A 27,251-nucleotide genomic window follows, 5' to 3' on the forward strand; every position below is an offset into this window, starting at 1 on the left:
AGATGAAATATTCAAACCCAGCCATCTCTGGCCTACCTCTGTTACCAGACCTCCTACTTATAACATATTACTCCACCTCCATTACCTGAGTGGCTGCATTAGCTTTGGAAGGTTACATTTTTTTGACCCAGGAATGTCTGCAAGTCCTATAAATGTCCAAGAAGACCCATTGGCTGGCTCCCAAATTCCATCTGTAGTAGATAAACCCAGTCTCATCTTTGGGAAGGCATCAAGTGAAGGTAAACATTAGCTTGGGGATTTTCATTAAAACATAAATTGTTTGTATAAACCATGTACAAGCTATCATCTTCAAACATAACAGTAATGCTCCCTATATCTTAACTGTATTTCATTTATGTTATATTGCCCAAATTAAATATGTGTATCTGAAAGAGAATTTGCCAGTTCTAAATGGAACCACTCAAGTTTAATGCCAAAACAAGATCTTTAAAAACACAATATATTATGAAAGTTAAGTTGAACATTGAGTGGAACCCATCCAAAGCTCACCTGCACCTTGGATTATTCTGTAGGTTTCTCATTTCAAGTATACAGTGTAAATGAGCAGAGAATTATCTGAAGGAAGCCTAGGGGTTAAATCCAGATAGGACTCACTGACCACAGTATGTGGGATATTTCACAATAGTTGCTGTCATAGTCCACTGTAGAATAAAAATCTTATATAAACATATGATCATTTAAGACATGCCCTAAAAATTGAGAGTTCAAAATTGAGTTTTTTTTCCCCCCTCTGGAATTTTCAGATTCTTATGAATGAGTTCGAGGACATGGAAACCGGCAGGGAGTGATGCAAGGAAGCTGAAATAAGCCTGGAGAATAGGGAGGCCCTTTCTGTCGATGCAGTTGGGAGAAAAGAAATAGAAAAGATTGCACGCAACTTTATGAGCAAAACCCAACCTGCCCAGGGGCTGTTGCTGACACCTCAGCCATCTTCCCACATGCTTCTTCAGGTTCCTTTGGGCTCCTTATTCCATTACTTAGGTTTCTCCTCAGAACTTGATTCCTCAGTTAGCAAATAATTCTTCACATGCTCAGTTATCTGGTTTTTAGTCCAGAGCCTGATTGGAAGAATTACTCTAGGAAAGGTGACATGGGAAACTATGTGAGACCAAAGTGATGACAGCTAGAGAAGTGATGACTCTCCTTTAGAGTCTCTTGTCAAAGGAAGAAGCTGGAAAAGCAGATGTAGGGACATCCACACCACTTGGACAATCATGGACATGCCCCATCAGTTACGATCATGGTCCTGTGCTCAACAATGCATTGAATATACTTTAGAAATATCCCCTCTAAAAATGGTTACAACCCTTTATTTAGATTTGAATGTTTGAAAGAGGATAGGCTTTCATCTAGAAAATCCACTCACCTGGGAAAATCTTATCTTCGAATGTTGCCGGAAGACTGAGGCATTATGTTATCAAGCACTTTACCAGTCTATACTTCTGATTATTAAACTACATTCTTCCAGGCATAGCGGAGTTAAGGGATTATAGGAGCAAAAGCCAGATTTAAAAAAAAAAATAAAGCTAGTGGGAGTTTCTGCAGCTGGGACCCAAGTAAAGGTTCCTGCAAAAAAAGGCTTGGCAACGAAGAGTCTAGTTGAAACAAAACACTTGTCTGGGGATTTGTGAGCAAGAGGGTGGAGCAGGGTTTGTGGGTTGGAAAAAAGACAAATACTTTGGAGGAGGGGGTGTTGTTATAGAGCAAAGGGGCAGCTCGGTGAGGGTTTAGGGATCAGATAAATGTTGGGGGCAAAGATCAAATATATGACTTCTGCCCAGTGATGTTTACTGGGATGCTGATGTGAGCTGTAGCATTCCAAACACTTGAGATGCTACTTGAATACGATCCAGATGTTCGTATCATCCAAAGTAAAATGTAATAATTTTTAAGTTGGAAATCAGCATATTTCAGAGGGGCGTGCTTTTCGTCTTGTGGTTGTCTCACAGAATTGTCCGGAGCCTTGACAAATAATACCACCAGTCTTTCCTTTCTGTGTGTGACAGTTCAATGAAGGATGTCTTTGCCCTTTGTGTCTCAGGTCACATGGCCAGGTACACGGCCATCCTCAACCAGATTCCCAGCCAATCCTCATCAGTTCGGACCATCCAAGGGCCTCCTGGGGAACCTGGCAGACCAGGCTCACCTGGAACACCTGGTGAACAAGGACCCCCAGGGACCCCAGGCTTTCCAGGAAATGCAGGCGTTCCAGGGACCCCAGGAGAACGAGGTGAGCTGAGCCACTTCTCTCATTGGAACACCACTGAGGTGCATACACTGAAGCACAGTGCAACAGGGGTGCTCATACAATGATGAAGTCCAAAATAATGAATGTGAATTGACTCCACCTCATCTCTTCTCTAGCTTCTTATTTATTTATCCCCAAGATTGAGCAAGTTGAGTAATCTACAAAGTATTTCATCAAGAGCCATATCTGCTCATATGAAAAAGAAGGATCAGGACCCCCAATTCACCTCTCCGAGGTTTTGAGCTAGTAAGAGAAAGATGTCCCCTCCAGATGGAGAAATTAAGAACAGGTGCCCCTTCCAGGAGGTAGAATTAGAAAACGCTGCCCTCCTCTGGACAGATGTGGCATCACACATATGTCATGGTAAGTGGAGAGCTCACTTCCTAGATCCGGTGCTTTTTTTTGTGCAGTGCCCATAGTGGGCAACAGTTGGTGGCAGTCCTCAGGTGAGTCATGAGTCACATCGACGTATGATTTACATATGCCTATGTAGCCAGCTATAAACTTCAAATGAAAATACTGTTTGTGGTTCATCTTCCTGTAAGTTGCATTTTATTTCATTGTTTTGTGGGCCAACATTTTGTCTTTCCTACTAAAATTTCTTGACAATAGAAATCATATTTCTGTCTATATAATCTACCCAGCCTCTTGTTTTCCCCTATAGGTCTTAGCAGCATTGTATAATACAATAATAAGGCTGATTGAATTTCAACAAGTTCTATAATTCACCAAGATCTCCCACTCTAGAAGCCACTTAAAGAAATGTGGGGAATTGGAGTTACCTATTAACCACAAAGAAAGTGGTGGGGAAAAGGAGAACTGCTAAAAGTACTTTCTAGGATACAATTTTATAGGATGTAGATCTGGGGGAAGGTAACCTATCTGTTTGCCCCGTGAATCCTGTAACTTTGGTGAGATGGGTAGGATATTTTCCTTTTATAGCATTTGAGATGTAAAAGTGCAGATTACAAAGTTAGTACTTTGTGCCCACTCTCGATCCATGCCAATGGGCCATGTGCATTTCTGCCTCTGCACTTTCATACACATTGTTCCTCACTTCGGAAATGTCCTTTGCCTTCCCTGTCTTATATATGTTCTTACTCATAGCTCAAGGCTCAGCTGAACTTCTGTTTCAGGAATGAGGTTTCTGTTGATTGCCCTGGACGACAGTGTGACTCCACCCCCCGGGAACACCTGATGCATTGACCTTCTTTCCCATCCATTTTCGCACTAACCAGGTGTAGATGGGCACCTAGTTGCCAAGAGCAAGATCAGGGCTGAATTGTATAGTACATGATAAGTCCTCATTCAGTAGCTGTTGCTGTAATGGGCAGCTTGGGTCTGGTTTTCCTTTTCTGAAGGTTTTTAGTGCCAGGACACCAAATCAGCAGATGTAGAGAAGCGCATAGTTCCCACACAGCACATGGATGAGGTGGCAGCTGGGAAGGTGGCCACCTCTGTCAGCTGGGCACCCTCTGATGGTGTCGGTGATGGATCACCTGTGATGCAGGAGGTCCGGAGCCAGTGCCTGAGTCACTGTTCACAAGTCACAAGTTGTGCTTGTTCTTTTTGGAAGTCCTGTTCTTGTTCTTGCCAGACTGACTAGCCTTTTCTGCTCTGGAAGAGGACTTGAATGCTTAGACCAGAGGAAAATCTTCCAGGAATTCTCAAACAGTGGCCTAGACCACTTTTGAAATGAATTTCTACGATATAGTTTTTGTACCTCTGTATCGATGTACATGTATTCCTAGAGTGTAGTAGACCAAGCGAAATCCTGTCCTGCAGATACATGGAGGATGACACTGCAACAGAAAAGTGAGAAATGCCCTTTGAGCATGAGGGAAAGTGATTTTAGATCATCGTCAATTGATAGTAATGGTTTTGGACTTGAGGCTAGGGTTTATAGATCAAGGCCCAAGGGACTTTCCTTTAAAAAAAAAAGAAGATTTTATTTATTTATTTGAAAGAGAGAGTGAGAGAAAGCACAAACAGGGGCGAGGGGAAGACAGAGAGGGAGAAGCAGACTCCCCGCTGAGCAGGGAGCCTGATGCGGGGCTCAATCCCAGGGCCCTGGGATCATGACCTGAGCCGAAGGCAGACCTTAACCAGCTAAGCCACCCAGGCACCCCACCAAGGGACTTTTCATTCCTAGCAAAGTATTTCAATCCTGTTGCAATTGGGATTTGTTACTGCAAGGAACAGTTTGTTTGATCTTATTGCCCAAATACCCAGAAAGTGTTGAGAGAGAAATATCTACCTTTCCACTAAATCAAAACAATTGAATTTTAAACCTGAAAACACTTCGGCCGTCTTTTCTCCTCACCCTCATTTTGTGTAAAAGAGAGCGTATGAAAATATTGAAGCCCAAGGAATTTTGAAATCAGCCAACATCAGGACTAGAAATAAAAACCAGAGATCGTAAGGTTGATGTTGTTGTTTTCTATATAAAATATGATTATCACAGCGCTCTATATATGATTTTGAAAGGATACTATATTGTAGTAAGGAAAAATAAGTATTATTATTCAGGAATGCATTTAGATAAATGGTAAACTACAAAAGCAATGCGAAAAGAAATATGTTGTTGAGTACTTCAGCCTAGCATTTAAGTGAACCTCACTTTCTTCTGAGGCTTCCTGTGTGTCCCACATGAATCTTCATAAAAGAAATTCACCACTCCATTGGCTTGTCTAATTTTTCATTAGAAGTGCTCCATCTATATTCCTCAGCCATTAGAAACGACAAATACCCACCATTTGCTTCAACGTGGATGGAACTGGAGGGTATTATGCTGAGTGAAGTAAGTCAGTCGGAGAAAGGACAGTGTATGTTCTCATTCATTTGGGGAATATGAATAATAGTGAAAGGGAATATAAGGGAAGGGAGAAGAAATGTGTGGGAGATATCAGAAAGGGAGACAGAACATAAAGACTCCTAACTCTGGGAAACAAACTAGGGGTGGTGGAAGGGGAGGAGGGCGGGGGGTGGGGGTGAATGGGTGACGGGCACTGAGGGGGGCACTTGACGGGATGAGCACTGGGTGTTATTCTGTATGTTGGTAAATTGAACACCAATAAAAATTAATTTATTAAAAAAAAAAAGAAGTGCTCCATCTGGGGTAGCCCTGGTGGCGCAGCGGTTTAGCGCTGCCTGCAGCCCGGGGTGTGATCCTAGAGACCCGGGATCGAGTCCCATGTTGGGTTTCCTGCATGGAGCCTGCTTCTCCCTCTGCCTGTGTCTCTGCTTCTCTCTTGCTCGCTCTCTCTGAATAAATAAATAAATAAATCTTAAAAAAAATAAGAAGTGCTCCATCTGGTTTCCTTATTACAGTTTTCCAAAGTTTTTATTTTATTTTTTATTTTAATTTTTTTAATAATTTTCCAAAGTTTTTAAAGTAAGCTCTATGCCCACATGGAGCTTGAACTCATCACCCTGAGATCAAGGATTGTATGCTCTACCAACTGAGCTATCCAGGCACCCCTAATTTTTCAACGAATTTTTGGAACTCTTTTACATAGGATATACAGTAAGAAATACATTTTTCATCATGATGCAGTATGCATGTGTATGCGTATGTAACTGAAGCAAAAAGGAATACTACTGATCCTTACTATCATTTCCTGTTTTCCTCTGTTAAAAGGTTGAGGGGCAGCCTTGTATTTTATTGCCTCAGTTCAGAATATATTGCCCTACTACAAAATCTTTGATTAACCCAACCATTAGCACTGAGCTAGCCAAAGAATATGCATTTTTGGATAACAGAAAAGGAATTACAAATACTACTCCCATATCAGTAGTGTGAAATAGAGACTGTTCTCAACTTACCTTAAGCACCCAACAGAAGACTATATTTTGCCTCCATCTGATTAGCCATCTCCCTCTCATTAACCCTTCGCCTCCTTTAACTTAAACAAAGTATTTTTTCATAACTCTGTGGGGAGCAGTCTTTTAGCTGTGTTCACAAAATGAATCCCAATATATACAGAATCCTTAGAATTTAAGGATTTGAAGGACTCCTGTTGCTCATGTTGTTCATCTAAGGCTTGAACTCCAACTTGGACTTGTGTGATTATTAGCACCCAGAAGTAAAGAGGTGCCATCTGCATAGCAGAAGCAAAATGTTATGCAGCTCAATTTCTCACCTTCTTTTTCATCTTGTCACTCATACGATATGGCTCATGCAGAGCAAAGAAAAGCTGTTCTTCCATGGACTATGATTTTGTTGCCTTTCCCTATTAAATACTGCACTGTCTTCAGGGAAATGGCTCTCTATCCTGGCTTCCAAAGTTCTCAAAGGCTCTAGAGTTCCTCTGTTGTTCCCTGACCTGAAACAACCGAATCCTGACTTTTCTGACCTGAATTCACTCTCCAATCAGAGCCTTGTGTGATTCTAACTAGACCCTAGAAGACAGCTTCATTTCTAATTCTGATCTTTGTGTATCATTTCCAGATGACTAATCTCATATTTCCTTATTCCATTTATTTAAATGCTCATATTTCACTCTGGTGTCCTGAACCATATACTAACAGTCAAAAAAAAGTTTGTTGGGTCTATATTTGGCAAAATTAAGTTTCTTATTTACTTGAAAAGAACTGAGACAGTTTCTTGATCTCAGTATTAATGCAAACCCTTCTGTTTCCATCTTTCTCCAAAAAATATTGGATCATAGGAGCCATCCAACTTCAGATTTTTGTGTTCAGATTGTACATCCATGAAGCTGGAATTTAGATCTGGTTTATTTTGTACAATAAATCAGTAAATATTTATTGAATGCAGGGTTAGTGTAAGGCTTTTGGCTTCACAGTGTGTGATATAATACTATTATTTATGGCTTTCATTTATTAGGCACTAAATGTATCTGCCAATATTATGCTCAGTCCTACATACACACTCTCTCATTTAGATAAAACAGAAGACGTGGTTTGGATAAGGAAGGAATGTGAAACATTACTGAAGATGCAGGTTGGGAGAGAAAATGCTAAGTGAGTTACGTTGAAAGTAGATGCTGTCAGAATTTAGAGGAAGACATCACTGTGGCCTTTGAAAAGAAAAGGTGCCAATGTTTCTTAACCAACTACTGTTGTTAAGTGACTGTTAGTTGCTTGACACATTATTAATGCTCATAAAAATATTACAATGTCAATATTAGCTCTATTTTTAAAAAAGATTTTATCTATTTATTTACTTATTTGAGAGAGCATAAGCATAGGGGGATGGGCAGAGGGAGAAACAATCTCAAGCAGACTCCCTACTGAGTCCAGAGCCTGATGCAAGGTTAAATCCCAGGACCCCAAGATCATGACCTGAGCTAAAACCAAGAGTCAGATACTCAGCCAGCTGAGCCACCCTGGTGCCCTTAGCTCCATTTTTAAGTGAGAAAACAGACTCAGCTTGTTTGTTAGTTGTCCAAGGTCACATCACTAGACGATAGGGGACCAGAATTCAAGTCCAAATCTGCTTCATTCCAGAATATCTGTGCTTGCTCTACTCTGCCCTGTAGCTACCTTGGAATTTATTGCTAGGGACTCCCATGGGAGAGGCCAGAACCGTGCAAGGTCTAGGGGAGCCCTGTTTCGTTGTGGCTCTTAACTAACCACAATTCATGACTCAGCTCATACAAACAAGTCAACAGCTGAACTGACCTGAATGTCACAGTGGGTCATGGTTGTATTTTATGTAAGCTCCTTGCACACTCTGCTCTGTATTTGGAGAGCCTTGGGACATCCATGAACCAGCAAATGACCAGCTTTGAGGTGATTTGTTGGATAAATATGAATGTGATAAAAATATCTTCCATGATTTTACATTTTGGCACTTGAAATTTTTTTTTTTTAATTTTAGCATGTGCCCAGGCTACAGAAGAGTCTAAGTAGGGAAACTACATGGATGGAAGCTGGCCATGGATCTGGCAATTTAGAGTGTACCTATAGAATTATACTTCTGTTATAACATCTAACCCTAGGGGAAATAGAGGAGAAACCTGGAACAAGGCAATTTCCTCTTGTTTTACTTGTGGTATTTTAGAAGGGAACTAGTTTCACTTCACTATTTGATGCTGCTTTAGATGAGTAGCAGGACGGGATGTCACTTGGGCATCAATCATATATGCCAGCACCCGAGCTTTGCCACTTACTAGCTGTGTAATCTTGGCTGCTTAATTGTACAATTTTTTTTAAAGATTTTATTTATTCATGAGAGACAGAGAGAGAGAGAGGCAGAGACACAGGCAGAGGAAGAAGCAGGCTCCATGCAGGGAACCTGATGTGGGACTCAATCCGGGGTCTCCAGGATCATGCCCTGGGCCAAAGGCAGGCACTAAACCGCTGAGCCACCCAGGGATCCCAATCAGACAATTTAATCTTTTTTTATCTTCATTCATCCATTGAACCAGCACTTACTGGGCATCTGCTACTTGTCAGGCACTGTGCTGCATGTTAATGACATAGTGGTAAACCGGGCATACATTTTCTACCTTTCCTTACCTAGCATGGACATAGGTATAAAACAGACTTACAAAAACTACACAAATAGTTTCATTTAGTTACATAAGTTGTAAGTGCCAGGGGAAAAATAATCCATGATGCCATGCAAATGTAGAAGAGGGGACTCTGACTTACTCTGTCAAGTCAGTGATGTTTTAGCTGAGACCTGAAAGTTGAGGAGTTTGGCATATCAATAAGAGAGTCAGAGGAGAACATTCTAGGCAGAGATAGCAATAATCTGTGCAAAGGTCCTGAGGTGGGAAAGGGCTTGAAACCTTTAGAGCCATGATTCTCAACAGTAGTTTCTCAAAAATTTGTCTCCTTTTCAACAAATAATTTACATCTCCTTTACTGTTCCAAAGTGAAATTCATAGATAATAAATATAGCTTGCCTTCATACTAGTTAAAAACTAGAGTGCCATCTAGTGTAACGTAAAGAAGTAAAATGAGAGTTATTTATAGTTAAATCATTTATTCCAGTATGCAATCTGATCATAATTACACTGGAAACAGAACGAAGAAGTCAAAATGTATTTATATTAAATAATTACTGAGAATGCAACAACTACAAGTTCAGGCTGATGTAGCCAAGCTTTATCAATAACATGTCATTCTGCATTTGTCCCTATTGTGTTCACAGTGAAGATTGTAAGAGCAAATACATCATTGGCATTATGCAAATCAGTAAATCATCTACTTTTTTCAGACACCTGTTCCTTGGTTAACGGATCTTTTGATTTTTCTATTATATTTCTTTTTCCTACTGGGGCTTTCTCCAGAGAACCCTATACCACTATCTCCTTCTACCCATCGACAGTCGTGATGTCTTCACCCATGCTAGTGCCTGGAAAAAAATTGAGTGGAAATGACTGGGAGGTATCATTCCAAAGATTTTCCACATTGGAATGCATTAGTTTCTATAAATGTCATTAGCACTTTATACCTACTCTGTGGGATCAAATACTTGGGATGCAATATTAGTATTGAGGCTTAAAAAAATAACAGTGTTGGAATGTCATCTTTAATCACAAGAAAATTTCATGTTTTTGTTTAAGAGCCTGATGCTAGGGCAGCTTCCCCACTCTGTTTGTTGCCCAGATTAATTTCTTATTGTTCTTTGAGGATATAATCCCTGAATGACTTTTTGAAGTTGCAAAATTATTTGCAAATTTATTCCCCTTTAGTTTTCCCTGCTACTGAAGACCACATTTCTAAGGATTGAATGTAAAGAAAGATAAGACTTAAGGATCAATTTTTTATATAAGTCCTAAGGCACTGTGATTAATTTGAAAAAGATGGACTCTGTTCCAGAAAATGAGAAAGGGGGTATGTGAGAAGGGTGAGAAGGATGAGAAGATGCAACACAACCCAGGCCCCAAAGCAAACACACGTAGAGAAGGAACCTGCCATACTCTGGTTGCCGGAAGTCAATGACAAGCCCCTTTGGAAACATAGAAATGGCTAAATCTGAGTCCCTAAGGCTCATGCCCATTTCACGTGAACTAACAAGTGTGAAGAAGGCTAGAGAGAAAGCTGGGTCTCAGGCTGATTCGAAGCTGAGAGAGAGAAATAGGGTTCTTGTGTTCAATATTTCTGTGGTTGAAAAGAGCTGTTGGCACCGAAGATATATTTGGCTGAAGGCTTTGGTCACAAATGCAGAATAAAAGCATCGCAGTTGCCAGACAGGAATGCCTGATGCTAAGCATCTGTGGAACTTCTTGATGTCCCTTTTATCCTGGCTTATTCCTGGAAGAATTATCTTTATGGGACATATCAGCTTGATTAAAGATAAAGGGTTGGCAGGGCTCTTGTAATAATTGGCTTGTTGGTACTTAAATATTTACAAGTCTTCCCTGTGATGTTGTATTATATTTGATATTCGGTTGCACGAGGCATAGTCTTTTCATTGCTGTTAAAAATCTGCTGACGTGCATGTTTCTTTACTGATCCTCTGTCTCTCATCTCCTGATAGATAAACTCCAGAGAAAGAAAGGTAGCTTTCTCTTTTCTCACCCAATAGGTATGTGGTAAAGTCCAATTTGAGGTGCTCTGGAATAAGACTTTTCTCTGAAGGTTTGATATATTGTTTTTTCCTAATGTATAGTAACCCAAATGCATAGAAAAGGAATGCTTTTTTCTTTTTCTTCACTGTATCATCTTTATTTTGTTAGGGTTATTTTTTTTCTCTATTACAAATTGAGTCCTTACATTCAACATGGCTGCAGAGAGAAGCTCTATGCAATACTAATTTATTGCTAATAACAAATTACCCTAAAGCTTAGCAACTTAGAATAACAAAGCATATATGATCATGGTTTTTATGGGTCAGGGATTTAGGAGTGGTCTAGCTGGGTGCTTCTGACTCAGAGTCTTCCATGAGGTTAAGTCAAGATGACGGGCACTGAAGGGGGCACTTGACGGGATGAGCACTGGGTGTTATTCTGTATGTTGGCAAATTGAACACCAATAAAAAATAAATTTATTATTTAAAAAAAAGTCAGCAGGAGCTACACTCCCTTTTGTCTTTTTTTTTTTTTTTTGCCATGAAAGCTAATAGAATTTCTGTAGCTTAAAATATTTTGAAACCCTTAATTGGAGGGTCTTTTTTTTTTTTTTTTACGATAGTCATACAGAGAGAGAGAGGGGGGCAGAGACACAGGCAGAGGGAGAAGCAGGCTCCACGCACTGGGAGCCCGACGTGGGACTCGATCCCGGGTCTCCAGGATCGCGCCCTGGGCCAAAGGCAGGCGCCAAACCGCTGCGCCACCCAGGGATCCCTGGAGGGTCTTGTGTAGTAGATCTTATCAGATTCTTGCACTGGGTTTCAGTCCTTGTCTGGGGTAATGGATATCATGCTAGAAATACCACTCAAGGTTAATGCCATCTCAGCAAGATATCTTTGTATGGTCCTGGTTCATATTTTCTGCTTCACTTCAAGTATGTACTTTTTGCTCTAGCCAAACTGAACTGCTCTGTGCCTCAGTATTAGTTAGCTTTTGCTGCATAACAAACCACAAAAATCTCACTAGGATACAACAGTAAATATTATTTTTTTCGCCACATATCTGTGGGAAGCAGGGACAGTTCTGCTCTCCTGGAGCCCTGGCTGGAGGGGCTAATAGTTTGCTAGAGTAGGTAATCCTCATGGCAGTGGCAGAAACAAAACAGGGCAACCCAACCACCCAACCGTATTTCAAGTCTCTGTTCATATTATTGCCACTAACACCTCATTGGTCAAAGCGGGTCACATGGCCAAGCCCAACTCCCAAGAGCTAAGGAGATGCATGGATCCAAAGCAAGAGAAAATTGGTGTATACATCTTTTGCAAAGTGATGAGGAATTCAGACCATTAATTCAGTTTACCACATTCTTCATACATGTCTTTTCCTTTCCTACTGCCCTCAAAGCTAATCCCCACTGTGCCCTGTTCTTGTGCCATTTCATGAATTTTCACCTGCCCTTCCCATTCCCCAGAACCCTCTTTCTTCCTCTGGCTCATTCAGACTCAAACTTCAAAACTCATCTCAAGAGTCACCTCTTCCAGACCGCTCATCTTTCCCCTTGGTTTGTTTGTTTGGCCAGTGTATTGGTTGTTGCTACCCTGCTCTACTCCAGCTGAGCTAGACTGAGTAAGATCTCCCCAATTCTTACTCCCTGAGCACATGTCTCCACCACAGCAGTTTCTCATTATACTCTAATTGTTGGTGTACTCATTTGTCTTCCCACTGGACTCTGAGTTCCTTGAATGGGGCTGTGCCTTTCATGTCTCTATTCCGCACCTCCAGAAGCTTGAACAAGAACTCCATACATGAATAGACGGCTACCTCACTAGTGTGTAAGATGTATCATTTAGCCCCCAGGTAGACAATCCCTTCTTGAATTGTTTATTAATGATTTCACTTCTATTAATCCTGTCTCACCAATAAGGCTGCATGTTTCCCAAAGGCCAAACTTAATGCCTATTTTCCTTTTATTTTTCATAATACCTGAATTGCAATAGTCATTTCATGAATCATAAAGGATTTATGGTGTTGATTACTAGTTGGCTAGTTTTTTGGCTGCCATTTGTCCTTCACTCTAGAGCCATGAAAAAACAGAAGTCCATGTGGCTATAGTACATCAATCCTAAGACATCCTGTTAATAGCCAGTTACGGCCAACTTGAGAATGTCAGCATTTTCTTCAAGTCATTATTGTGTCAATTTGTCCAAGGGGGAAAAAAAGGCGAGATTTTTAAATAGGAGGTTTGGTTATACTGGGTAGGAAAAATATATAAAATAGTCGCAAATACCTCGGACATCTCAGTGCCCAGATTTTAGAGTGTCTAATTTAGATTTCTGAGGTCAAAAGATCAAGGGACCTCTGCTTATTATGCCTGTGTGTGTGTGCTTACTATATCTATATGTAAATATTGATAGAGGCAAACAGAGAGGCAGAGACAGAGACACTTTCTTTTATTTTTTTTTAAGATTTTATTTATTTATTCATGAGAGACACAGAGAGAGAAGCAGAGACACAGGCAGAGAGGGAAGAAGGCTCCATGCAGGGAGCCCAATGTGGGACTCGATCTCAAGACTCCAGGATCACACCCTGAGCCAAAGGCAGACCCTTAACCACTGAGCCACCCAGGCATCCCAAGAGACACTTTCTTTTAAATGTAGGACTATACTTAGCCATTTTCTAAATTTCTGCCCTTGAACATAAACAAGTAAAATGGAAATATAGCATGTACTAATTTAGATGATAAAACTGAAGCTGTGTATATCACCTCTAGTAATACATACAATAAATAAATATACCAAAATGCATTTGTATAGTTGAGAGAAAACATACATAGAAAAGATACATTCATTAACTTTTTTCATTTTCATTGGTCCTAAATTTAACTAGATATAAGATGTATTTATCTTAATAGTGTATTCTTCATGCTTATTATGAAGCGTTGTTGGTCATAATGCATTTTGTTTTAAACTCTGAAGACTCTGGCCTTATCCGAGTGCCCTGACACAGTTCTCTTCCTTTCCAAAAGTAGAGAGCATCAGATCGCTTTTCATTTCGGCAAGGAATGGAAAGCAGACCAAACTCTAATTTAAATATCATTGACTGCTTGAATATTCATGCCGAACCTGAAATGTTCATTTTTGAAGCCATAGAAATCAGCTCATTTTTCCATTCACTTTGAATTATTTATAATTTTCCTAACAGTGCATGCTGGAAATAATACAATGGCATTGAAGGGGGATCAGTCAATACTTTGAAGCTGACACTGGTAGATGGCTGTTTGGTCTGATACTCTTATTATGTACCCTTAGGATCATAGCATCAGTTTGCAAAACTGTGTGGATGAAAATCCATGATTTCTGGTCCCAGACTTAATCACTGTTCATTTTTGCCACGCACCTGCAGGAGTGAACAACCTGTAGGTGACTACAGGGGGGCTGGTGTGTGCTGATGAGGGATCCTCCTTCTCCTCCTCTTTCCTCTCTTCTCCATTCTCCCTTTACAGCCTCCATCCTGCCCCTTTTACCTCCCTTCTCCTTGCTGCACTTCCTTCTCTCTCACTGCCCAGAGGTCGGTGTGTCTAAGTTAGATGTGTGTGGTCAAAAGACCAAAGGACTTCCTGCCAATATTACCATGTCTCTAACTGATAGAAAAATCTAAAGTGCAAAACATCCCATTGTCTTGATCTTGATCTGGAAGTGGTTCCTTTGACCACTGGATAGCCCTACTTAATGATTCTACATGTTTTCCTCTGGCTTTTCTCTGGGATGAGCTCAGTGTTTATTGGTGGGGTTGAGCTCTGCAGGATTTTTTCAGTCCACCATAAGTAATTGTATTGCTTTGTAGCACCCAGCAGGGCCAGGTTCAGGGTTTACGGGGCCCGAGGCTCAGGCAATTTGGAGCTCCTCTTTAAGAAAGAGAATGTGAAGTTACACACAAAAAATTAGGTAGATGGTGTTGAAGGGGCCTGTGCACGTAAGGGGCCGTATCCAAACTCCTTAGCGTGTCATGACCTAGCCTAGACTAGCTACTTACTCTGCCCCAACCTGGTACTGCACAGTCCTGCCAAACCCGTTGTTCCCCAGGCATGCCCAGTTCTCTTTTACTTGCAAGACTTGGTGCATGCATTTCCATCTGCCCTTCTCTGTGTGGCTAATGCCTGTTCTCCAAGACTTAACTTCAAGGGTCAGCTCTGTTGGAAAGCCCCCTGTGATTCTCCACAGATGCCTCAATTCTGTGCTTTCATATGTTATTGTAGTTCTTCTCACGCTGCATTATAGGTCTCCGTTTGTCCATTTATCTACTACATGGTGACCTACTACAGGCAGGGAGGGTGCTTTTGACTCAGAACACTCAGAGCCTGATATTAGGGCAGGACCAGGCAATTTCCTTTCAGTCAGCTGTTCTCCCTCCTTTAGCTGTGCATCACTGCCTTTCCAGGCTCTCTTGACCCTGCTCCTGGGAAGGCTCAGCCAATGCGAGGCATTAAGGAGGGTTAGAGGGTTCAAAGAGAAGTCAGGATAATTCTCCGCTCACTCCAAACCCCGCTTCCCTAGTAATTCCAGTTGTGGTGACAACTCTGACACGGTTCCCTCTGCCACTTGAAGTCTCTCTCTCTGGTTCTAGATCCTACCAGAAGACTCTAGGTTCTGGGCTCCAGTCACACCATTTCTTTCCATTGTCCCTGTGTTCCTAAAGATGAGAGTGGCTTCCTGCTCTTGCTAATTTATCGGTCGCCTCATCATCTCTAATTGTCTTCTAAGTCCTTCTATGACCCATATAAACAAGTCCCTGGATTAAATTCTCTCTGCCTAAACAATCTAGAATATTTTATCTTTCCCTAAATCCTGAATTATACTGTCATAGGAGATGGGCAGTTATTTTATAAAAAAAGACAATAAGAATAAGAATCCTTAACAATGGTTTGCAAAGTTTCTTTGCATTTGAAACAGTCATGTATTTTCCAATCTTAACCCCCTTAGCCTAGACCTTAGCCAAAACATGCAGTCCCACATGCTGGTACTAATGCTACAGGCCCAAAATGTTGAAAGAGCAGACTCTGGAAAATTGCACCAAGTATTTAGTGATTTATGTCCAATTAATCTGTCACTTTGTAGCTAGGTACCTGTCCAGGACCTTGCTTCTAGTAGGGCTTCAAACATATTTTGAATGGAAAACAGACTGTGCTTGCCATTCATTGTCAGCATTTCCTAGGTAACAGACAATATAATAACATAGCTGAAGCTCTGTCTCACTGTTTCTGTGCCTTTTTGGTACGGTTACAATGAAAGCATTGCCCAGGCTTTGCATATCTGCCTGGGCATAAATCCTGAGAGTTGCTCAAAATGTCTGGGATCAAGAGAATAACTGTGCTCCATCGAGTAGCATAAGACTCCAGTGTGCAGTGCTTGGTGTGGTCAGGAGGCAGAAAAAATGAGTAAAATTTCTCTATTCAGAGACAAACAGGCCAAAGAAAATAGGAAATGGACAACCAAGTGCCAGATGCTAGACATGTAGTCAGCGTGAGCAGGAGAGATCCTCTAAAAATCAACCTTGAATGTTACTCAGAGCAGAGGACAAGAATGCCAACTGAGGGAAGTAAGCTGAGGAAATGTGATAACCACAGGGCTGATTCCTGAGCACGGGGCTGGAGAGAATGTGCAGACTGGCTCGGCAGGCAATTCAGGAAGCCTCAACTACAAAGAGCAAGGCAAGAGATGTAGCCTGCCCACTTGGGATGAAAAGGAAAGGAGGGCAGTGGTTCAGTGTCTGGGCTTCAGCACCAACCTGCCTGGGTTGAAATCTTGGCTCAGTTCCTTCCTAGCTAAGGGCAGGTATCACAACCTCCTTTTCGAGTATAGTATTGCCCGCCCTCTTGGTTCTTATGAAGCCTAAATGAGCTCACATATGTCAAGCATCTAGTGTTTAAAATCTGCTGAGGTGGGCAGCCTGGGTGGCTCAGCGGTTTAAGCGCCGCCTTCAGCCCAGGGCCTGATCCTGGAGACCTGGGATCGAGTCCCGCGTCGGGCTCCCTGCGTGGAGCCTGCTTCTCTCTCTGCCTGTGTCTCTGCCTCTCTCTCTCTCTCTCTCTGTGTGTGTGTCTCATGAATAAATAAAATCTTTTTTAAAAAATCTGCTGAGGTAGTTTATAGGCTTAACTGATGAACTGACTAGCCACATTCTTGGTTTGTCAAAGTCTACAATTGGACTTAATATTTCACATTCATTTATTTGACTCATATTTCTTGAGTGCCTTAGTATGTGCCTGGAACTGGGAATATAATGAGAACAGGTCTCTGCCTTTGTAGACAGTAAAAGAAAATATTGGAGGGTCAGTATTAGGCTTGGTAAAGGAGAATCAGGTAGCCCTGAAATGGTTTCTAACGAGAGCCTAAGAAAGAATGAATATGACAAAGGTACCTCTCTGATGGGGGATGTTGATGATGCACGTGTAGGGGTGGGAGGTATATGGGAAATCTCTTACTTTCCATTCAGCATTACTGTGAATATAAAACTGCCCGCAAAAAAATAAATCTATTAAAACATTTTTAAAAGGAAGAACAGATGAGTGGATGAATAATAATAGTCTCTCTGATTATCCCAAATATTGTTGGTTACTCAAAAGAAAAAATAGTTGAATCTATATTTTTAGTAAATTAGAGCTTCACTTATATCAGCTATGCTCAGTTTTTAGAAATGGCAGAAACTTAATTTTGATGCATTATATTCATCTCTAAGAAACACTAGCAGGGGGATCCCTGGGTGGCTCAGTGGTTTGGCGCCTGCCTTTGGCCCAGGACACGATTCTGGAGTCCCGGGGTCGAGTCCCACGTCGGGCTCCCTGCATGGAGCCTGCTTCTCCCTCCTCCTGTGTCTCTGCCTCTCTCTCTCTCAATGTCTATCATAAATAAATGAATAAATAAATCTTAAAAAAAAAAAACACTAGCAGTTGAGACTGCCACACAAGGAACTTGTTAGAAAAAGCAGTGTTCCCATTAGCCAGGCATGTGAAAGTAAAGAAGCAAAGCTCCAGGGTAAGAAATTTTGTTTGTTGATCTTTCAAAGGTTATGCTTGCTTTTAATGGTCAGCTGTATGTCGGCGTAGACATTTAATCATTCAGTTAGGCTTGTAGTACTTACTGGGCCACCTACTATGTGTGAGGTTCACCTTGGATTCGACACTAATGATAGATAAGACATGATCCCTGCTATCAGCAGGCTTCTAATCTTAGGCTAGGTGAACGTGAGGACAAGCAGTGCAATGGGGTAGGTGCCAGAGGAAGCATGAACAGTATGGAATCAGGGAATTCATTCATTCATTCATTCATTTCATTCACTCAGTAAATATCTGTAGGTTTCATACTATGTGGAAAACACCCTAGCAGTGTCAGGGATATAGCCATGAATCAGATCGATAATTCTTGTCCTCTTGAATCCAGTGTGCTTCTGCTCATTATGGTTTCAGAGAAGCCTTGACTTGGGTCTTGAAGAATAAGTATTTATGGAGATAGCCAATGTGAAAGTGTGTTTCAGAAGGATGTGTATCCTGTGCACTCAGGAGTCCCAGTGCCTTTGTGGAGAGGATGCTTGCAGTTGGCTCTGGTGACTCCATCTCAACACCAAATGGCTCCACCTTCAGTCTTCACAAAGGAATTGATGGGGGAGGCCCTTATTATGGGTGATGACTGCATTTAGTCTGTAAAGAATGACTACGCCCAGGTTCCAATGCCCTCTGACATCTTAGAAGACAGGCTAGCATTTTCGGACATTTGATTTTGTTTCCTTTTAATCATGGCTTATAGGCTTGTCAAAATTATATGCAGACCTAATTTTAGAGACCTCAGAGTCTCTAAGTCTAGCCCTTAATTTCAGTCCTCATCTTAGGTACTTAATTATTGATTTTCAACATGACTTTTTTTTATTCTAAGAAAAAGATTTACAAAAAATGGACATTTTATGTGGACATGAATGTTCCTTCAGTCTCAGAACCATAAGTGAACACATGGACAAATATTAATCTATTAGCCTGTGTGTAGTTGGAACAGATCTTCATTTCAAGGATAATAAAATCTAAAATTCTCTGTTAATATAATTATATCCTTAGAATTTTTTCAAGACATTTTGAGAGGCTGGAATATTTTTGCCAGACTCTTCCCTCCTGCTTTTTTTTTTTTTTACAGTATGGCTCTTAGTTTTAGTAATATTTTTAATCTTAACATCTCACAGATAATATCTTTCATATCTACATTGCTTTGTACATTTTAGAAATTTGGAAAGATTCCTAAGTCTAACCCTTAATCATAGATATGTCATTTGTAAATATCTCCTCCCATTCCATAGGTTGCTTTTCAGTTTTGTTGATTGTTTCCTTTGCTATGCAGAAGCTTTTTATTTTGATGTAGTGCCAACAGTTTATTTTTGCTTTTATTTCCCAACCCGCTTGCCTCATGAGACATATATAGAAAAATGTTAGTTACTAGGGCCAATGTCAGAGAAATTATTGCCTGTGATCTCTTCTAGGATTTTTATGGATTCACATTAGGTCTTTAGTCCATTTTGAGTTTATTTTTTGTGTAGGGTGTAAGAAAGTGGTCCAGTTTCATTCTTTGGCATGCTGCTGTCCATTTTCCCCAACACCATTTGTTGAAGAGATTGTCTTTTTTCCATTGGATATTCTTTCCTGCTTCGTCAGAGATTAATTGACCATATAATTGTGAGTTTATTTCTGGGTTTTCTGTTCCATTGACCTAGGTGTCTATTTTTGTGCCAAACACCTACTGTTCTGATTACTATGACTTTGTTATATAACTTGAATTCTGGAATTGTGACACCTCCGGTCTTTTTTTCTTTTTCCATATTGTTTTGGCTACTTAGGGTCTTTTGTGGTTTCATACACATTTTAGGATTGTTTGCTAATTTTCCCTAGTTCCCTGGTAGTTTTTTGATAGGGATTGCATTAAATCTGTAGATTGCTTTGGGTAGTATCAACATTTTTTATTAGTTCATTTTTAAAATTTAAATTCAATTAATCAACATATAATGTATCGTTGGTTTCAGAGGTGGAGTTCAGTGATTCCTCAGTCTTATATCACACCCAGTGTTCATTACCTCACATGCCCTCCTTAATGTCCATAACTCAGTTACCTCATCCGCCCACCCACTTCCCCTCCAGCGACCCTGTTTGTTTCCTATGATTAAGAGTCTCTTATGGTTTGTCTCCCTCTCTGATTTTGTCTTATTTTTTCCTCTCTTCCGCTATGGTCCTCTGTTTTGTTTCTTAAATTCCACATATGAGTGAGATCATATGATAAACTGTCTTTCTCTGGTTGAATTATTTTGCTTAGCGTAGTATCTTCTAGTTCCATCTACATCCTTGCAAATGGCAAGGTTTCATTTTTTGATGCTGAGTAATATTCCAGTATATATGTATGTACACCACATTTTCTTTATCCAATCATCTGTTGATAGACATTTGGGCTCTTTCCATAGTTTGGCTATTGTGGACGTTGCTGCTATAAACATTGGGGTGCATATCAAATGCCACTTGCTCTTCTCTATATAACTAGAAAATTAAAACAACCAGATTTCCTACTCCCCAGTCTTCCTCACCTTTTGCTTTCTTAATGAAGAACCAACAGAAAAGTCAAGAAACTCTTATCAGAGAGTTATTCCTAAGAATACTTTCCTGCATGTCCTATTCATTCCTAATCAACTGCATCTCCTACTGTGGATGATCATTGAGAAGCCATGTTGTTAATGTTGATCCTTGAGTACCGTAAGGTCATGGGAGGCCTCTGAGTCACCACACGCTTAATCACGAGCAGCCTGCCATTAGTCATCTGTATATTTTATTGTGTTCTAATTCTTTAAAAATTAGTGGTTCCCTGTGGGGAAAGTGACTCTCATTCAAACAGAAGAAGAGGCAGTTTCTACCAAATTCCCAAAAGCATGGTAGTGCACATTTGCAACTGAGAGGACACCTACCAGCTAAAAAGTACTTATTCCAATTAGCTACTTAACTAATGGCAAAACTAGTAGCTAATTGGGTAGTATCTGGTAGATGTACCCACGGTGCTTTTCTCTCTGAACAACTTGATTAGCAATTGATCATTACATGTTAATTAGTCTAAGTATGTTGTGTGCTTTTTAAGCTCAGATGAAATTGTATTTTTGCTTTTGAGAAACCACTGTCTTCCTTATGGTTTCCTAAGAGAAGAGTCAGACCCAAAACAAGAGGTCATTGCAGCTCAGTGGTCAGTGCCCTGTCTCTCTCTATAGTACTATTGTCTTGTGAGCTCAGAAAATACCACTGAGGCCATGTGCAATAGGCATGAGTGTTGGGGAAGCATAACAGGGGGTGGAACAACCCTGAGGACCACCAACAAAGAAGGAGGACTTTTTTTTAAAGGTGCCAAGTATACCTTGACCCCAAAAGGTGATCCCAAGGAACACAGCAGACACCAATGTTCATATCAAGGGATAGCCATTATGCGTGCAGTATAGAAAAAAAGTGCCAGTTGCTCACCAGTCTTTTTTTTTTCCAACTATTCCCATAGCAAATACTACATAAACGCCTTTCTTTCTGGAAGATATAAACCAAGATGTTAAAAGTTATTCTTTTCAAGGGCTGGAATCTTTGTTGTTGTATCTCTTAATTTGTCTATAGTGAATATGCACTGCCTTTAGTAAAAGGGAAAAGTTATTTGTAATTTTAAACATTTTAAATTACTTGCATGCCTGCCACCTATCAAATTGGTTATTGTCATTTATTTATGTTTCATTCCAGGCTTTGCCAATTCACACATAATTTCTTTGTAAGTGTAATTACACACAGATGCATTTCTGCATTCTGCTACTTCAAAGCATTGTTGTACATGAAAAACAGGCACCAGAGACCTTCTGTGATGTGAGCCTGGGTAACCCAGCCCCCGATCTGATGCAACGCTCTCTTGGACTGGTGGGCCTCAGTACAGCATGTTCTCACCTGTCCAGCAGTCTTGTGATAGAAGTTGTTTGGATGATGAAGTGTCAGAGTATATGTTTCTTTATTTTTTTTGCCTCTGAAAACGTATAGTTTGTTAATAGCACTGTAAAGTATTTGGAATAAGGAGTACACTCAGTGGAAAAGAAACATGAATAGGTTTAGATTTTTATGGGGCTGAATCAGCCAAATCAAACACAGGCCTTCCTGAAGCTTCCAAGTTTTTAATGGAAACTCACGCTCTTCAAAACTTTGCTGCCTAATTATAATTCATGCCTTTTGCAGATACATTACAGGGTGGACCAAAAGGAAAATGTTAGACATGTTCACTTGTGATTTCTATTGTGTGACTGTGGAGTGCCAACTGCATACATCTAATGGCCTGGTGCGTGTAAAGACACCGGCCGGTTCCTGGCAGGCTGAACCACTTCGGTAGGAAGGTGGATAAACTTGCAGTCTTGCAATTATGGACAACATGCTCTGCTCTACAGAACCAGCCTTCTATATGTGGTTGTACATAATTCAGTGTCAGAATTTAATTTAAAAGCCCCCTGGTAACCATAACCCCAAACCAACCCACATCATTATCTTTACCAGAGAGGTCCTTTTGAAAGATTTTACCTAGATTTTATTTTAAGGACTTTTTCTTTTTTTCCTTTTTTTTTTTTTAAACAGGTCTAACTGGTGTCAAGGGAGAAAAAGGAAATCCAGGCATTGGAACCCAAGGTCCAAGAGGCCCCCCTGGACCAGCAGGTAAATCTTCCTACCTAACAGGAAACTGCAAGATGGAAATCCTAAAGCTTTATATTCACCTGACATCACAAGTGAGGAAAATGGCCATATTACATCCTGTATCTAACTAGAATGGCTGTATTTCTCACTCATTTCATTGGAAGGCGAGTTTGTCAAGTGATGATCCTTCCAGTACAGAAGCCTCAAAAGCCTATAGCATATTCTGGGATCCTATTGGCTTCATGCGTTAAGCTGTAGTAATAAATCAATCCCAAATGCTTAACAGATTGACATAATAAAAGTTTATTTTATACTCCCCCAAAGTTTGATGTGGGTGAGGTGGCTTTTCCCCATTCTGGAACAAAAGGCCTCCAGGAAAAAAAATAAAGGAGGCACATCAACCTTCACCTTCCTAAATGGACAATGACAGATGCATATTTCACTGGCTGGAACTAGCCACACTGTCTCATTTGAACCACACGGGAGGTTCCACATAGAGAGGAACACATGAAAAAAAAAAAAAAAAAGAGAGGAACACATGGATACTTGATAAACACTCTTAGTTTCTGCCACCGTGGCAGCCTTACTGATTGAGTTTTGTGTCAGTTTTGAGTTTTGTGTGTATTACTGTGTGCTTTTATAATGGTGTCCAGATTATCATCCTCATTATTAGAACTGTAAATGTGCAGTCCTATTGGGCATTTGTAATCCGGTTTTAGCCACACTGAATCAAGCGCTTGCAAATTTTTTCTTTCCAACCTAATGATTTTGGAAAGTACTTTTCCTGGAAGGCATTCCTAATGGAAAAGATTCACTTTGAGCATAAATGCTCCTATCACTAAGGGCTTGTGTGAGAAGCTGGTCTAGTATCACATGTTACATAGAAAGATGGTTGGTGAGTGCTGATTGAATGGGATTGGATCTACTTAGAGTTCCAACCCTTTTCAGATATTTAGGAACAAGAAGATACTTGTTCCTCGTTTTCATTTAGATTCTAGTTAAAGAATATCATTTTGGGGTGAAGAATGCCTTTTAAATACTATTGGAATCTAGGTCTAAAAAAAAAAAAACCATAAAAACAAAGAAAAACACCCAGCCTGATACACTTCCTAAAACCACAAAAATTTTAATCTACTTCCTATTTTCACTCAGTCTAAGTTCTCAACTGATATAGATAGCCTAAAGAAATTTTGGATTAGTGTTTTAGATCCGATTTCAGACTCTTCCTTTTTCTCTTGCTCGGATAATTTATTTCACACGCAGGCTAATTTATTTCAGTTGCCTGGGGCCATAAAGCAGTACAGATTATGAGGCTGAGATTGAGTGAGAGTGTGCGTGTGTGCGTGTGTGTGCGCGCGTGCGCCCATGCATGCCTGTATGCTGCATTCATAAGGAGCTGTATTAGGAAACAGAAGCTCCATAAAGAAAACCAGGCTGACAGTGCCATCTTCTTTACCCTTTAATGTCCAAGAGGTGACAGAAAAGAATACATTTTGCTTTCCAGTTTCCTGAGCTGAATGAAAATCTTCTTCAGGAGAATGTATGATTACAGTAGGATCTTCTATCCAGGAAATCCAATTGTGGAATAAAAATTCAATAAGCAGAGAAAGACATATTATCCTAATTGTTAAGAAAGCATGAGGTGGTTCCTTTTAAGAGTTAGTTTACTTGTTGGTAGTCTCAAAGTTCACTCTGTGATGGTAAAAGACCAACTGTTTTCATTTGTGGGTGCTTTGTAGGACCTTCAGGGGAGAGTCGGCCAGGAAGCCCCGGGCCCCCTGGATCTCCTGGACCCAGAGGTCCACCTGGTCACCTGGGGGTACCTGGACCACAGGGTCCTTCTGGCCAGCCTGGATACTGCGACCCCTCTTCGTGTTCTGCCTATGGCGTAGGAGGTGAGTGCCAGCCTCTCATGGGCTTTGAGCAATGTTTCGCTATGGTTAAAACTATAATGATGAGGGTGCAATGAACAGTAGACCAATGAAGGGAGGGAAGCAGAACTTGAATGCCTCATTACCTTAAGTTATCCAGAGACTCTTCTGTAAAGTGCAAATTTACTATAAAAGTTACCCCTTTAAGTAAGACCTTAAGAGGGAAATGAAAATAACAACACCACTAAGTCTTCCTTGTTTACAAATGGCAATCCACACTAATTAGGTCTCCAACCTCATATTTGATCATTGGGGGACATGTTTGAACTTTTGCGGGGAGGCCCAACATTCTGTTACTTCTGTGGTGTGGTTGTGATGCCCTGTCATCTTTTACTCTTGTTCTGGAAAAGCCTACAACTTAGAACTTTCCCCTAATGCAGAGGGCCCCCTAGACTCTTTTGGGTGACATCCTGCCCACCACATGTCCACCATTTCAGATGACCAAAGATAGTTTTAAGAAGGAACAAGAGTGGCCATGCTATATCTGCCTCATTACTAACTACTGGCCTGAGATTGTGAAAGATAATGCTTCCTACAAACATCTGCAGCCTGCATGTCAGCGAGTTGTGCAATGGGACGTTTTCTGACATAGTCACTCTTGGAAGCATCGAGAGAGATGTTCAGAGTCTGCTTTGGGGCAATAAACTTCTTAGTCAAAAAAATTTAAGCGTTCTACTTTAGGAGAAATTTAACCTTATTTGCCAGAGGAACTGGTCAGAGTTTTGCTGATGTGTTTTTCTCTGTTCATCTCTTCCCTCCCTGTTCTCTCAAATCTCCCTGTCCCTTATTAAGATCTGATCCCTTACAATGATTACCAGCACTGAAGTGGAACTCCTCCACTCTGATTACATTGGCCTGGGCAATTGGCTGCTGATACAGATCTGTCCTGTTGACCACCGCCACCCAGCCCCCTCCCCTAACAATGGGCACTCCGCTTCCCTGCCTCACCTGCTTCCCCACCTGCCCACTGTCACATCTCTTGCCCTCCCTGCTCCAAACACATACACTGATAGTCCTGGAACTTAACCAGAGCACAAGTGTCCACTGCAGCAGAAACTGACTGCTCTGTATCAGCCTGGATATAGGTATATCACTGTGTACTGAGAATCTATCCCAAACTGTTCTACATGAAGGCTCAGTAATAGTTGTTTAAATGTGCCTTCTCCTCTTTCCTGTCCCCACACGAGATGGATGGGCATCTTTCTCCCTGACCACCCTACTCTCCATTCTCCTCGGATGCCCTCCTTTCCCGATCGTCCCCTGGTGATGGGTTCCTAACAAGAGATCAGTTTTGAAAATTTATTTTTCTGTTATAATTCTGCTGAGATTCAGGGTTCCTTTTGTAAATAAAACACATACTATTTAAGCAGATGGCTGTGATTCCAGTTTTCTAACAATTTCTGTAATGTATCTGTCCCTTCCTTTACTAACCATCTGAAATCTCATGGGGAAGGTGCAAGCGGCATGGTGGGTAGAGGTAGCCACTTTTCCACCCAAGCAGGCTTTCTTTGTAGTTTATTGACCAAATCTATGTCTCTTATGGACCCATACGAGGGGAGAATATCAATTTATGGTTCCTGGGTCCTATCAAGTCCCCACCCCACTCTTCCTCTCTAGCTCCCCATCCTGATCAACCGGAATTCACTCCTGTCCAAGACGAACTGGAAGCCATGGAACTGTGGGGCTCAGGGATCTGATAGCCTCAGAACAAAGTTGAAGACCAACTACAAGAACTCAGAGAAACTTATTCAAGAAGAATGTCATTATGTGGTTTGTATGCTACCTTTTGGGGGCTTGTTTCATCAACCTAAATCTCCTCCTTGGATATTGTTAATATTGTTATTATTAACAAAAAATTATATTTTTAAAAAATCCCCTTAATCTATGACACCACAGGATTTATTTCTCTTTGTTATTTTAATGTCACGCCAGATTATTTGTTTTTCCAGAGAAGAGAAAAATTGGCAAAAAAAAAATTTTTTTTTGAATTCTGGAATCTTTTCTGTGTTAGATGATCTCAAGTCCTAAAATGCATCAAGACAGCTATGATTGTATTCAAAGGAAATGGAGCCCTAAGAGAATAAGATTTAAAGAGATTTGAAGATTATGCCATTTATCCCTATCTCCTATGGCCTTGCTAAAAAGAAAAAGGGATATTATTGGAGAAACTACCTCTTGATTAACTGATCTGTCCAGCTCTGAGATCACTTGGTACCTCATTTTACTGGTATCTAAGAATATGTATTAGAATATAACCTTTTTGAATTTGGTGATTTTAAAAATAGATTTTAGTTTTTCAGTGGTTTGATATGTAAAATAGTGACTTTCCACCAGTTCTGATGCAGAGATCCAATTTTGATGAACAACTTTTCTAGCAGTATTCCAAGGCTCGCCCTCTTTATCTACATGGATTACTTTGTACATGCAGATAAGTTTTTTGCAAACCCATTTCCATTCTCTTTTATAAGCAAATAAAATTTTAAAACAACAGATGTGGATTCTTTTTATTGCATTTCTAAAAGTCACCTTAAACTTCTATAGTCTTAGCTGAGTTTTAACCAGAAAAACAACAGTTGGCTTCCTTTAGATAGGCATTCAAATATTTCTTTCATTCATTCATTTATTCATTCATTCTGGTGTAGTAAGAAGCTTAACAGAAGAAGCAGTTGATCTGGGCCTAAGAGACTGCTAGAATTTTATCATCTGTTTATAACCCACAAGACTTAAGACTGGTGCTAAATAAATGTTCGCCAATAGTTTACCAATATTTGACTGAAGAGTCATCTTTCTTCTGCTATTTAAAAAGTTCTGAAAAACTCTACAAAGGAAGAAGGAAAATGAGATTGAACCTAACA

The 27,251-nt window shown here is 40.5% G+C and overlaps 1 protein-coding gene across 2 annotated transcripts in view; it reads left to right on the forward strand.

Moving 5' to 3' along the window:
* COL14A1 (collagen type XIV alpha 1 chain) overlaps nucleotides 1-26,886 on the forward strand; it is a 217,171-nt gene extending 190,285 nt beyond the window's left edge. Inside the window, exons 45-48 of one of the 2 annotated variants that reach the window (XM_055314233.1) lie at nucleotides 2,063-2,251; nucleotides 22,409-22,486; nucleotides 24,205-24,360; nucleotides 25,189-25,762. In XM_055314233.1, coding sequence (XP_055170208.1) covers nucleotides 2,063-2,251; nucleotides 22,409-22,486; nucleotides 24,205-24,360; nucleotides 25,189-25,220 — 455 coding nt within the window. In that variant the 3' untranslated portion in view covers nucleotides 25,221-25,762. Of the gene's footprint in view, nucleotides 1-2,062; nucleotides 2,252-22,408; nucleotides 22,487-24,204; nucleotides 24,361-25,188; nucleotides 25,763-26,013 lie in introns of those variants that run through there. The other variant, XM_055314231.1, reaches the window with a different exon arrangement.
* The last annotated feature ends 365 nt before the right edge of the window (nucleotides 26,887-27,251 follow it).

Source organism: Nyctereutes procyonoides, unplaced genomic scaffold (assembly GCF_905146905.1).
Source record: "Nyctereutes procyonoides isolate TBG_1078 unplaced genomic scaffold, NYPRO_anot_genome, whole genome shotgun sequence".
NCBI classification, from domain to species: domain Eukaryota; kingdom Metazoa; phylum Chordata; class Mammalia; order Carnivora; family Canidae; genus Nyctereutes; species Nyctereutes procyonoides.